This window comes from Pristiophorus japonicus, chromosome 1, assembly GCF_044704955.1.
Source record: "Pristiophorus japonicus isolate sPriJap1 chromosome 1, sPriJap1.hap1, whole genome shotgun sequence".
In the NCBI taxonomy this organism is placed as follows: Eukaryota; Metazoa; Chordata; class Chondrichthyes; family Pristiophoridae; genus Pristiophorus; species Pristiophorus japonicus.
In genome coordinates, this window is record NC_091977.1 from 98,233,984 (window position 1) to 98,247,589 (window position 13,606).

The 13,606-nt window shown below is 47.4% G+C and overlaps 1 protein-coding gene across 1 annotated transcript in view; it reads left to right on the forward strand.

Annotated features, from left to right (window-relative positions):
- Window positions 1-13,606, forward strand: part of shc3 (SHC (Src homology 2 domain containing) transforming protein 3) — a 367,957-nt gene that overhangs the window by 296,245 nt on the left and 58,106 nt on the right. Inside the window, exon 8 of the mRNA XM_070860095.1 lies at window positions 12,380-12,563. Coding sequence (XP_070716196.1) covers window positions 12,380-12,563 — 184 coding nt within the window. The remainder of the gene's footprint in view (window positions 1-12,379; window positions 12,564-13,606) is intronic.

Genomic DNA, 13,606 nt, shown 5'->3' on the forward strand with positions numbered 1-13,606 from the left:
GGTTGCGGAAATTTCTTTGTTTGGAACGTGAAGGGAAACGAGAAGAAAATGTAATAAAAATCAATGTTTGCTGAGTTTTGCTGGCCCAGATTTTCTTTTCCTGACACGGCTCTGTTCACCAGAAATGTAATAAACTCATTAATAATTGCAAAGTGCCGCAGTACAGAGGGACCTGGGGCTACTTGTGCATGAAAAACAATAGGATAGTTTGCAGGTACTGCAAGTGATCAGGAAGGCCAATGGAATCTTGGCCTTTATTGCAAAGGAGATGGAGTATAAAAGCAGGGAAGTCTTGCTACAGCTATATAAGGTATTGATGAGGCCACACCTGGAATACTGCGTGCAATTTTGGTTTCCATATTTACGAAAGGATATACTTGCTTTGGAGGCAGTTCCGAGAAGGTTCACTAGGTTGATTCCGGCAATGAGGCAGTTGACTTATGAGGAAAGGTTGAGTAGGTTGGGCCTCTACTCATTGGAATTCAGAAGAATGAGAGGTGATCTTATCGAAACATATAAGATTATGAGGGGTCTTGACAAGGTGGACGCAGAGAGGATGTTCCCACTGATGGGGGAGACTAGAACTCGAGAGCATGATCTTAGATTAAGGGGCTGCCCATTTAAAACTGAAAAGATGAGGAGCAATTTCTTCTCTGAGGGTTGTAAATCTATGGAATTCACTGCCTCAGAGAGCTGTGGAAGCTGGGACATTGAATAAATTTAAGACAGAAATAGACAGTTTCTTCGATAAGGGGATAAGGGGTTATGGGGAGCGGACAGGGATGTGGAGCTGAGTCCATGATCAGATCAGCCATGAACATATTGTATGGCGGAGCAGGCTCGAGGGGCCGTATGGCCCACTCCTGTTCCTATTTCTTATGTTCTTATGTTCTTACATTCTTATAATCTTCACCCGTACCAGCAAACATTCACTATTCCCTTCGCACTTAGGATCATTTAGCGTTATTTTATAAAGTTTCATCCCTATTAAAAAGGAAACTGAACCTGACTGTGACAGCCTCTTCACGGAGCAACGAACAGTCGCTGCAAATGGCTTCACAGCATAGTTTCACCCAACTGTTTTGAGAACCACCAAAAAAACCGGTTTACTGGCAGCAGTTGTGTCCTTATAATAATACTGAATTAGGTGCAAGAAGAGAAAGATACATAGGGCCCAAAATTGGTGTACATACCGCCCCCTACCGTCTGTGTACCACTAGCGTAATGCCCAAAAAACACCTAAATACTGCCGATATACCGCCCTTCAGAAAATTCAGCAGTGGCATACCGCCAGGCGGTATGCGCATTGCCCACGCATGCAGATCACCGACATACCTCCCAAAAGTGCAAAATTCGTGACTTATCACCGATATACCATCGGAGCTGCATACTGTCCTGGAGAAGATGCTTTTAAGTCGATCTTAAGAGGGCAGTATGTACACAGAGCTGACAGGTTTGCTTAATCTTTATAGTTCTCCACAATTTAATGTATTTTTAAATGGATGATAGTAAGACAATAATATAAATGTTCTAATAAAGCCTTATTTACTTCTTTATTAATTAACTATAATAAAAATGTTAGCGTCTCTCACCCCCCAGTCGCTCATACACCCTAGCCTCTCTCACCCCCAGTCTCTTCCGCCCCCCCCACAGTGATGTCTCCCCCTCCCACAGCGATCTCTCCCCCTCCCACAGCGATCTCTTCCTCCCCCACAGCGATCTCTCTCCCCCCCACAGTGATCTCTCTCCCGCCCACAGTGATCTCTTCCCCCCCCACAGCGATCTCTCTCCCTCCCACAGCGACCACCCCCCCTCCCACAGCGATCTCTTCCCCCTCCCACAGCGATCTCTTCCCCCCTCCCACAGTGATGTCTTCCCCTCCCACACCGATCTCTCCCCCTCCCACAGCGATCTCTCTCCCCCCCCACAGCGATCTCTTCCCCCTCCCACAGCAATCTCTTCCCCCCTCCCACAGTGATGTCTCCCCCTCCCACAGCGATCTCTCCCCCCCCACAGTGATCTCTCCCCCTCCCACAGTGATCTCTCCCCCTCCCACTGCGATCTCTTCCCCCCTCCACAGTGACCTCTCCCCCTCCCACAGTGACCTCTCCCTCTCCCACAGCGATCTCTCTCCCCCCCCACAGCGACCTCTCCCACTCCCACAGCGATCTCTCTCCCCCCCACAGTGATCTCTCCCCCTCCCACAGCGACCTCTCCCTCTCCCACAGCGATCTCTCTCCCCCCCACAGTGATCTCTCCCCCTCCCACAGCGATCTCTCTCCCCCCCACAGTGATCTCTCCCCCTCCCACAGCGACCTCTCCCTCTCCCACAGCGACCTCTCCCCCTCCCACAGCGATCTCTCTCCCCCCCACAGTGATCTCTCCCCCTCCCACAGCGACCTCTCCCTCTCCCACAGCGACCTCTCCCCCTCCCACAGCGATCTCTCTCCCCCCCACAGTGATCTCTCCCCCTCCCACAGCGACCTCTCCCCCTCCCACAGCGATCTCTCTCCCCCCCCACAGTGATCTCTTCCCCCTCCCACAGCGATCTCTTCCCCCTCCCACAGCGATCTCTTCCCCCCTCCCACAGTGATGTCTCCCCCTCCCACAGCGATCTCTCCCCCACCCCACAGTGATCTCTCCCCCTCCCACAGCGATCTCTCCCCCTCCCACTGCGATCTCTTCCCCCTCCACAGTGACCTCTCCCCCTCCCACAGTGATCTCTCCCCCTCCCACAGCGATCTCTCTCCCTCCCACAGCGATCTCTCTCCCCCCCACAGCGATCTCTCTCCCCCCCACAGCGACCTCTCCCCCTCCCACAGCGATCTCTCTCCCCCCCACAGTGATCTCTCCCCCTCCCACAGCGACCTCTCCCTCTCCCACAGCGACCTCTCCCACTCCCACAGCGATCTCTCTCCCCCCCACAGTGATCTCTCCCCCTCCCACAGCGACCTCTCCCTCTCCCACAGCGATCTCTCTCCCCCCCACAGTGATCTCTCCCCTCCCACAGCGATCTCTCCCTCTCCCACAGCGACCTCTCCCACTCCCACAGCGATCTCTCTCCCCCCCACAGTGATCTCTCCCCCTCCCACAGCAACCTCTCCCTCTCCCACAGCGATCTCTCTCCCCCCCACAGCGACCTCTCCCACTCCCACAGCGATCTCTCTCCCCCCCACAGTGATCTCTCCCCCTCCCACAGCGACCTCTCCCTCTCCCACAGCGATCTCTCTCCCCCCCACAGTGATCTCTCCCCCTCCCACAGCGATCTCTCTCCCCCCCACAGTGATCTCTCCCCGCTCCCACAGCGACCTCTCCCTCTCCCACAGCGATCTCTCTCCCCCCCCACAGTGATCTCTCCCCCTCCCACAGTGATCTCTCCCCCTCCCACAGCGACCAGCCCCCCTCCCACAGCGATCTCTCCCCCTCCCACAGCAATTTCTCCTATCCCACAGTGATCTCTCCCACTGCCCCCCCCCCCCTCACAGCGATCTCCCCCCCTCCACACAACAATCTCAGGCTGCCCCACAGCGCTCTCAGGCCAGCAGTCTCTGGTCTCTGGTCGGTGCCTCTCAGGGTCACAGCAGCATGCGAGTGCACACAACTCGGGAGCCGAAGATTCCCGAGTCAAAAGGCTTCTCCGCTGCACACCGCCGGCTGCACTCCACTCCCGCCCGCTGCACTCCGCTTGGCTTACCAGCGAGAAAAATTCGATGAAATTCCCGCCCATGGTTCCCAGTGGTACCGAGTGGTAAAAAACGATGCTCTGCCCACGAACCGCCAAAAAACAGGCGAACCATGTGTTTGACCAATTTCGGCCCCATAGTATTATTAAGGTGCAATCTGCTACAGTTTGCATTACTGTCAGTTTAGCATGTTCCTGAAATATGGAAATAAAACATTTACAGCTCCTTTCATGCCCTTATGATGTCCACAAATGGTTAAGAGCCAATGACTTACTTTTGAAGTGGAGTCATTTTTCTTTTGCAGGCAAATGTGGCAGCCAATTCTGTGCACAGCAAGGTCCCACAAACAGCAAATGGATAATTGACCAGTCAATCTGTTTTGATGGTTTTAGTTGAAAGATGAATAGCCCATTGGAGGAACTCCTTGCTCTTCCTTAAAAAGAGCTATAGGATCCTTTATATCCACTTGAACAGGCAGATGGGTCTCAGTTTAACATCTCATTTGAAAGTTGGCAGCCCTGGTAATACTCCCACTACTTCTATGAAATTTCAGCCTAGAATTTATGCAGGATTCCTGAAGAGGGACTTGAACCTATGCTCTTCTGACTCAGAGCTTCGACAATTTTCCAACTTTGTGTCCCTCGAAATTGAGGAAGACTTGCTTCCACTCTCAAAGTGAGTTCTCAGGTGGCTGTACAGTCCAATTCAGGAATTACAGTCTCTGTCACAGGTGGGGCATACAGTGGTTGAAGGAAAGGGTGGGTGGGAAGCCTGGTTTGCTGCACACTCCTTCCACTGTCTGTGCTTGATTTCTGCATGTTCTCGGCGACGATACTCGAGGTGCTCAGCACCCTCCCAGATGCTCTTCCACCACTTTGGGCAGTCTTGGGCCAGGGATTCCCAGGTGCTAGTGGGGATGTTGCACTTTATCAAGGAGGTTTTAAGGGTTTCCTTGAAACGTTTCCTCTGCCCACCTGGGGCTCACTTGCCGTGTAGGAGTTCTGAGTAGAGCGCTTGCTTAGGGAGTCTCGTGTCAGGCATGCGGACAATGTGGCCCGCCCAGCAGAGCTGGTCGAGCGTGGTCAATGCTTTGATGCTGGGGATGTTGGCCTGAGCGAGAACACTGATGTCGGTGCGTCTATCCTCCCAGTGGATTTGCAGGATCTTGCGGAGGCACCGCTGGTGTACTTCTCCAGCGCTTTGAGATGTCGGCTGTATATGGTCCATGTCTCTGAGCCATATAGGGCGGGTATCACTACTGCCCTGTAGACCATAATCTAAACAGCAGAAACAGCACACAGAGCTAAGCGATCCCACAACCAATGGATCAGATCAAAGCTTTGCAGTCTTGCCACATTCAGTCGTGAATGGTGGTGGACAGTTAAACAACTAATGGGAGGAGGAGGCTCAATGAACAACCCCATCCTCAATGATAGCAAAGCCCAGCACATGAATGTAAAAGACAAGGCTGAAGCATTTGTAACCATCTTCAGTCAGAAGTGCCATGTGGATGATCCATCTCGGTCTCCTCCAGATGTCCCCCTGCCCTGCTGCATGGAGCAGTGGATTAGGAAAAGGCACTGTAAAGAGGGGAAGTAAGGGTTTGCACAAGGGTGATTAGTTAATATTGTTGTTGTATATATGTGGTTACTGAATTTGGATAAATTTATTATTGGAATGTTGCAGATTTGGTGCTGTGTCTGATTTCAGCATTGGGTGTGGTATGGAATGAGAAATTGATGGAATGATGGGGACATTGATAGCAACCAGGAAGTGGCCTTGAATTCATTGAATTCGAAGTCAAATGAGGCTATCACAGACAGCCCTTCAGAAGGCCGATTAAGTGGCTGCCTCCTCCGTCGCTGCTGTTCATGCTCCTGTTCCTCCTCCTCCCCCTCCTATTCCTCCTCCTCCTCATCCTCATCTTCCTCCATGTCTTCCTCATCTCCCTCTTCCCCTCCTGAGTTGGTGTGGCTATGCCAGGTAACACTGACTATGCCCTGATGATGGCCAAGTTGTGGAGCATGCAGCAGATGACCACGAAAAGGGACAGCCACTTAGCTGAGTACTGGAGGGCTCCTCCCAAGCCGTCAAGACAGTGGTCACTCCAATGGTCTGCTCAATGATGTTCCTGGTGGCAGCATGGCTCTCACTATATGAATGCTGGGCACGATTGTTGGGGTTGTAAAGGGGAGTCATGAGCTAGGATGAGAAAGGATAGCCCTTGTTTCCCAGCAGCTAGCTGCAAGCTTGATGTGGTGGCTGGAACAGAGCTCACACACCGGTCTCGTGCAAGATGAAGGCATCGTAGCTGCTGCCAGAATAGCGGGCGTTGATGGTGAGGAATCACTGTGTGTGGTTTCACACCAACTTCACATTGTGAGTGAGTGGTTATGGAATACTTCAGGATTGTCATGCACTGCCAACAAAGTGTCATGGGTACAGTCAATGGCGGCCTGCACTATAAGGAAGCCTGCAGTCCTGGTAAAGCCACATGCGTGCTCGAACTGCTTCTCTATGGAGATGGGGAAGGAAATGTAGTCTCTTCTCCTTCTGTATAGAGCAGCTGTGACGTTGCTGATGCAGCAATGCATGGCAAACTGTGATATGTTATACATGCCTCCTGTTGCACATTGGACGGATCCGCTGGCGTAGATATTGAGGGCGACGGTGACATTGACTGCTATTGAGAAAGCCATGCTCACTGCAGTCTGAGGCTGGATGTCTGGTTGCAGGAGGTTGCAGAACTGTGACCACATCCTTGGTGAAGCAAAGGCTTCTAAGACCTTGTTCCTCAGTGAAATTGATGTAGGAGAACTGCTGTCGGAATACCCTGGGAGGGTAAGGCCTCCTGTTGAGAGTCCTGTTGGCCTTCCTCCCTCTGGCCACATTTTGCAATCTTCCTCTCTGCCTCCGCTGCCTCCGACATTGATGCTGGAGGGCTCGGTCCAATGTCAGTACAGCCCCGATTAACATATGGAAATGTTGCACTTTTAAACCTCACCTAAATTAAAATAATTTTTCGATGCAGAAGACTCCTGAAAGTGAAAAACGCTGAAATCGCTCAAAACGCCTGTTTCCTATGTCAAACTGACAAAGCTGCATTCTTTGCCAACGACAAATAAATTGGATGTTGACGCCTTTAAATACCGCTCCTCCAGTGGCCATCCAGCTGCATACCGCCTCTCTACCTGCCGTTGTTAATGGCAGGCGCTGATGCAGGGGGCGAGAGGGAATTTCTGATCCGGGGCGGTAATGCGGCGCTGCGCAACGGATGATGTCACGACCACCGGGGCACTAAGGACTGAGGCAGTAAGTTTTAACGGCAGCGCGTAACCGGCAGGTAAGTTCGCGGATGTCGTTCAATTCACTGCGCCTAGTCACAAACCCGCTTAGCGCTAACGGGAGGGAGAATCTTCACCAACTCAGACGACTCTTCACTAACTCAGGAGAATCTTCATTAGCGCAGGAGAATCTTCACTAGCGCAGGAGAATTTTTAGAGGAGACCAATTTCTAGCCCTTAGGGGGAGAAATTTGGGGCTTTTGCGCCTCCCGTTAACACCCCATGGTGACGTCATCATTGTGCACAGTATCCCGGAGCGAAAATTTGATTACGACCCCTGAAGCTGGGGTGCAAAATTTAAAGGGGCCTGCTGCATGGTGGATTCCTTCCGTCCCACTCGCGCCCCACAGAGCAAGTGGAGCACGTTATTTTACTCTCCAATGGTTCGCGGGGCCGGTAACCTGAATTTAGGCGGGACTTCGGCGCCTGGCACAGGAAATCCCACCTCGCGGCTGATACCGGCACCAAACAAGGCGCTATGCAATTTTCCTCCCTTAGAATCTTACAGCACAGAAGGAGGCCATTCGGCCTATCGTGTCTGTGGTTGCTCTTTGAAAGAATATACTTCCAGAAGTATTGTAAGCAGGATGTGGAACCAAGTTCAGATGCTAGAATATTTTAAAAATGATAACTGTGGAAAGTTTAAATGTAATGGGAAGGACTATAGTATGTTGCTAACAATAGCAACTGCTGCTTCTCAGTTGTGTTATACTATACAAAGCATAAAAGTTAATGAGCAAGGTAATCATTGATCAAGGGTTAATGAATGCACCTCCAGCTGCTCACCTTCTTCATCTTTATCATCTTTGTCCTGCTCCAGTTGTGGTGCTTGACCAATGGAATGCCCCTCGTCACTATGTTGTGTACCATGCAGTTGGTGACATGATTTATCCAATACATTTGGGGAAATTATAAAATGGCTCCTGACTAATCAGCAAGTGCTGCTCCAAAAGCTCCTGAATTACGGTCTTTGTTCTATGTGTGCCTCATTGAACTACTTCTTTGGCTCAGTTCCTTGGTGGAGATATGAGCCATTGTAGCATAGTATGACCTTTATTTACCAGAAGTTGCCCTTCTATCTTGCTGCTTGCACTGAAAAGAAGAAAAAGTTAGGATTGCTGCAAATTGAAGCTGCTGTGTTAATTGTCAGGGAATCAAGCATTGATCTGCATCTTCTGCTGCCTGTGGTCACAAAGCATCTGCATCTTTAGGTAGCAGTTGATGTAAGCAGCTGGATTATAACTGGGGTTCAAATGGCTATGTGGCTGCAATCAATAACTCTTTGCACCCTCAGGAAGCCAGTCTTGTGGTAAAAAAAAGTTTTGCTTCAGAGGGATGTGGATATAAGTAGGAATGCGACAGGACAGAAAAAAATTAAAGGGGGAGGGAAATTTGATAGTACTAACAAAAATACAAACTGCTAAGGAAGATTAGAGGGCAAAGAAACAACAAAAAAGCATTAGATGTATTAAGTGAAAAAATATATATATGCCAGCTATAAACTGCTGTACTGACAACATTTATTGAGAGATTCTTACATAGGTTGTCTAACACAAAAACATTGAGATTTAATATGATATGCTGGAGGCCCAAGGCTCATCCACATTAGGCATCAGGCCTTATCAGCATATCTCTGGCGAGCTGCCGACTCCAAATAGTGTCCTGAGGCAGCTTGCCCAGTTGAAGAAGACCAATTTGGGCTGGCTGTTTCACCAGCAGCAGTCCCCTGGGAGGGCAGTAGAATGGGAGAGGGGCGAATGCGGGTTGTGGACCAGGAGGACCATTCATGCTCCCCACAATTGACAATAAAGGTAAGTTAAGAAACATATATGTAGTGGGGAAAAATTAATCAGAGGGAACTTAATTAAGTAAAGTTAAAATCATAAACAAGGCTGAAAGTAAAAACAGAAAAGACATGTGCTGAATACAGGGAAACTGTTGAACTGAGACTTAGCAAGGGTCGTGGCCAAGGTCAGAAGAACTCTCACGAAGATAAATCAGCTTATCGCAGAAAAACCGGACAATTGGGCTAGGATGGAGACCTTATAAACTCCAAGGCTAGGATAGGTGTCACATGGAGTGGAAGAAGATAACAGGAAACAAAGGAGAATTGAAAACACCCCAGCTGGTTGAGGGCAGATAGTCCAGGTGGGGGGGGGGGGAAGAGTTCACAGACATGAAAATTATGCGACACATAACTAATCATGGATTAGGGGGATGCAACAAAACTTTCTGTCATTATAATTGTATTAACCAATGTAATAGAAACATAGAAACATAGAAAATAGGTGCAGGAGTAGGCCATTCGGCCCTTCGAGCCTGCACCACCATTCAATAAGATCATGGCTGATCATTCCCTCAGTACCCCTTTCCTGCTTTCTCTTCATGCCCCTTGATCCCTTTAGCTGTAAGGGCCATATCTAACTCTCTCTTGAATATATCCAACGAACTGGCATCAACAACTCTCTGCGGTCGGGAATTCCACAGGTTAACAACTCTCTCAGTGAAGAAGTTCCTCCTCATCTCAGTCCTAAATGGCCTACCCCTTATCCTAAAACTATGTCCCCTGGTTCTGGACTTCCCCAACATCAGGAACATTCTTCCTGCATCTAACCTGTCCAGTCCCGTCAGAATTTTATATGTTTCTGAGATCCCCTCTCATCCTACTAAACTCCAGTGAATACAGGCCCAGTCGATCCAGTCGCTCCTCATATGTCAGTCCTGCCATCCCAGGAATCAGTCTGGTGAACCTTCGCTGCACTCCCTCAATAGCAAGAACATCCTTCCTCAGATTAGGAGACCAAAACTGAACACAATATTCCAGGTGAAGCCTCACCAAGGTCCTGTACAACTGCAGTAAGACCTCCCCTGCTCCTGTACCCAAATCCCCTCGCTATGAAGGCCAACATGCCATTTGCCTTCTTCACCGCCTGCTGTACCTGCATGCCAACTTTCAATGACTGATGTACCATGACACCCAGGTCTCGTTGCACCTCCACTTTTCCTAATCTGTCGCCATTCAGATAATATTCTGCCTTCGTGTTTTTGCCCCCAAAGTGGATAACCTCACATTTATCCACATTATACTGCATCTGCCATGCATTTGCCCACTCACCTAACCTGTCCAAGTCACCCTGCAGCCTCTTAGCATCCTCCTCACATCTCACACCGCCACCCAGTTTATTGTCATCTGCAAACTTGGAGATATTACACTCAATTCCTTCATTTAAATCATTAGTGTATATTGTAAATAGCTGGGGGCCCAGCACTGAGCCCTGCGGCACCCCACTAGTCACTGCCTGCCATTCTCAAAAGGACCCGTTTATCCCGACTCTCTGCTTCCTATCTGCCAACCAGTTCTCTATCCACATCAGTACATTACACCCAATACCATGTGCTTTGATTTTGCACACCAATCTCTTGTGTGGGACCTTGTCAAAAGCCTTTTGAAAGTCCAAAAACACCACATCCACTGGTTCACTCTTGTTGACTCTACTAGTTACATCCTCAAAAAATTCCAGATTTGTCAAGCATGATTTCCCCTTCATAAATCTATGCTGACTTGGACTGATCCTGTCACTGCTTTCCAAATGCGTTGCTATTTCATCTTTCATAATTGATTCCAACATTTTCCCCACTACTGATGTCAGGCTAACCGGTCTATAATTACCCGTTTTCTCTCTTCCCTCCTTTTTTTAAAAGTGGTGTTACATTAGCTACCCTCCAGTCCATAGGAACTGATCCAGAGTCGATAGACTGTTGGAAAATGATCACCAATGCATCCACTATTCCTAGGACCACTTCCTTAAGTACTCTGGAATGCAGACTATCATTCCCTGGGGATTTATCGGCCTTCAATCCCATCAATTCCCCTAACACAATTTCCCGCTTAATAAGGATTTCCTTCAGTTCCTCCTTCTCTTTAGACCCTCGGTCCCCTAGTACTTCCCGAAGGTTATTTGTGTCTTCCTTCGTGAAGACAGAACCAAAGTATTTGTTCAACTGGTTTTCCATTTCTTTGTTCCCCATTATAAATTCACCCGAATCTAACTGCAAGGGACTTACGTTTGTCTTCACTATTTTTTTTCTCTTCACATATCTATAGAAGCTTTTGCAGTCAGTTTTTATGTTCCCAGCAAGCTTCCGCCCATACTCTATTTTCCCCCTCCTAATTAATCCTTTTGTCCTCCTCTGCTGAATTCTAAATTTCTCCCAGTCCTCAGGTTTGCTGCTTCCTTGGATTTAACACTATCCTTAATGTCCCTTGTTAGCCATGGTTGAACCACCTTCCCCGCTTTATTTTTACTCCAGACAGGGATGTACAATTGTTGAAGTTCATCCATGTGATCTTTAAATGTTTGCCATTGCCTATCCATCATTAGCACTTTAAGTATCATTTGCCAGTCTATTCTAGCCAATTCACGCCTCATACCATCAAAGTTACCTTTCATTAAGTTCAGGACCCTAGTCTCTGAATTAACTGTGTCACTCATAGTACTCATAGTAGGTAGGCGAAAATTTGTGATGCGTCAGGGAAACAACAAATTGAAAACTTCCGGCGGAACTTCATGATGTTGTATGTATTTTGACTGTATAAAGACAGTGACCCGATGATTGTTGAGTGAGAGCAGTGGGGGTTGTATCCAGTTACGGGACTGGTGCGAGCCATTTCTCCCTTGATCGATCGAGTGAAATAAACAACTCTTTTCTCCACATACAGACTTGTGTTGAGTGATATATTTAAATACTCCACAACAATATACTTACCTTTTTGGTGCCGACCTGCAGCAATCTCTTTAAGGACTATTAGTTAGGTCACATTAGAAACCAAAAAAGCTGAGCAGGCCCAGCATCTCCGTGGGTACAAGTAAAAGTCAACCACAATCAAGAGCCCTAAAGTTGATTTTAGGTGGCTACTAGGCACACCTGAATATCGCCTGACTCAATATGGGGTCAGATGTATTTCAGACATCCTTGGAGTGCAAGACATAGCCCTGTAAAATTGGACCTATTTGCCCCATTTCTTACCCAAAAAGCAGTTGTTTCGAGGTCCAGTTTCTATTCCAATTAATGCAATATGCCCAGTTAATAAGTTAATTAACAAAAAGAATCATTGTCCGGGGAAGAAGTGACACACCAATTTCCAAAAGGCATTTGATATCAGGGCTCAGCATTCTGACATTTTTGATGTAACAGTATATAATAGTATGCACATTCAAAGAATATAATTTACAGAAAATATAGGGGAATGTATGCAGTATAAAACTTTAAATCATCTAATAAGGTATTTATGGATTGCATTTTGCCTATGCTCTATGAAGCTCACAACAGCCATTTTCCAATTTCAAACAGAATGCCAAATTTAGAAGAATCATCTTGGGCTGGAGAAGATGAAGAGGTAACAGAACATCCCTATTATAACAGTATTCCCGGGAAAATCCCTCCTCCTGGAGGGTTTATTGATGTCCGACTTAGAGAAGTTCATCAGCTCGGGTTGAGTCAGATTCTGCCTGCACATTCTCTTGATGCTAACCAGGTTGGTAAATTTTGTGCGAGTCGTATTTCTCAATGTATTCTTTTTAGCTTAAGTATTTTTAAAGTAATACTCAGTTGCTGAAATCAGATCCTAAGAAGAGGATTATTGGTCCTTGATTTTATGCTTAGTAACAATTTAATTGTGGGGTGATTGATCCAATTAACTACTGTACATTCAGCTCTAATATAGCATTTAAACAGTAAATAAGAAAACAAGTATTACACACCAGCTGAGAAAAGCTACACATGGAGCACCTTCATTTTCTAAGATTCTGGTTAAAGATAGACTCCTGAGTTCCAACAGTAGCTTAGTGGGTACATGCACTGCCCTGCATAGTACTAAACTACACAGGTTTGATCTCTGGACTGCAATGAGTTAGACCATCTCAACCAGGCTTGCAATAAGGTGCTAAAGGTTGGGGTAAGGTTCCATAGACTGCAACCACTCTCCCATATCTTGTTCGAGTGGTTTTTCTTCATATGTGAATCTAGACAGTGAGTGCCAGCTCATGAAGCAACAATGGGCATCACATCTGGTGTCCACAGAATCAAGGGTTACTGAACGACAATCAGGAGCAGGAACTGTTTTTTCTCCTCTGTAGCTTAAGTTCCATTATAGCATCCTACTGACTTTTTTTTAACATTTCATCAGAGGATTCACCTTAGCTTTAGATAATCTCTGAATTAAGAAAGATAATGGAATCTTTACTCAAAGAAGTAATAGAAATATTTAGACACTGAACAAAATAATAGAGTAGACAGCACAGATTTCAAAAGTGAAAGTCATGCTTTAAAGAAGTAACAGAAAGAGTAGACAAGGACAATGTAGTAGATATAATATGTTTGGATTTTCAAAAGGCCTTTGATAAGGTACTGAATGTTAGATTCATGACTAATGTCAGAGCATGTGGAGCCAGGAGACAAGTCGCAGAATGGATACCAAGCTGGCTACAAAACAGAAAACAAAGAGTAGGGGTTAAGGATAGTTACTCAGACTGGCAGAAGGTGGGAAGTGGTGTTCCACAAGGTTCGGTGCTGGGACCA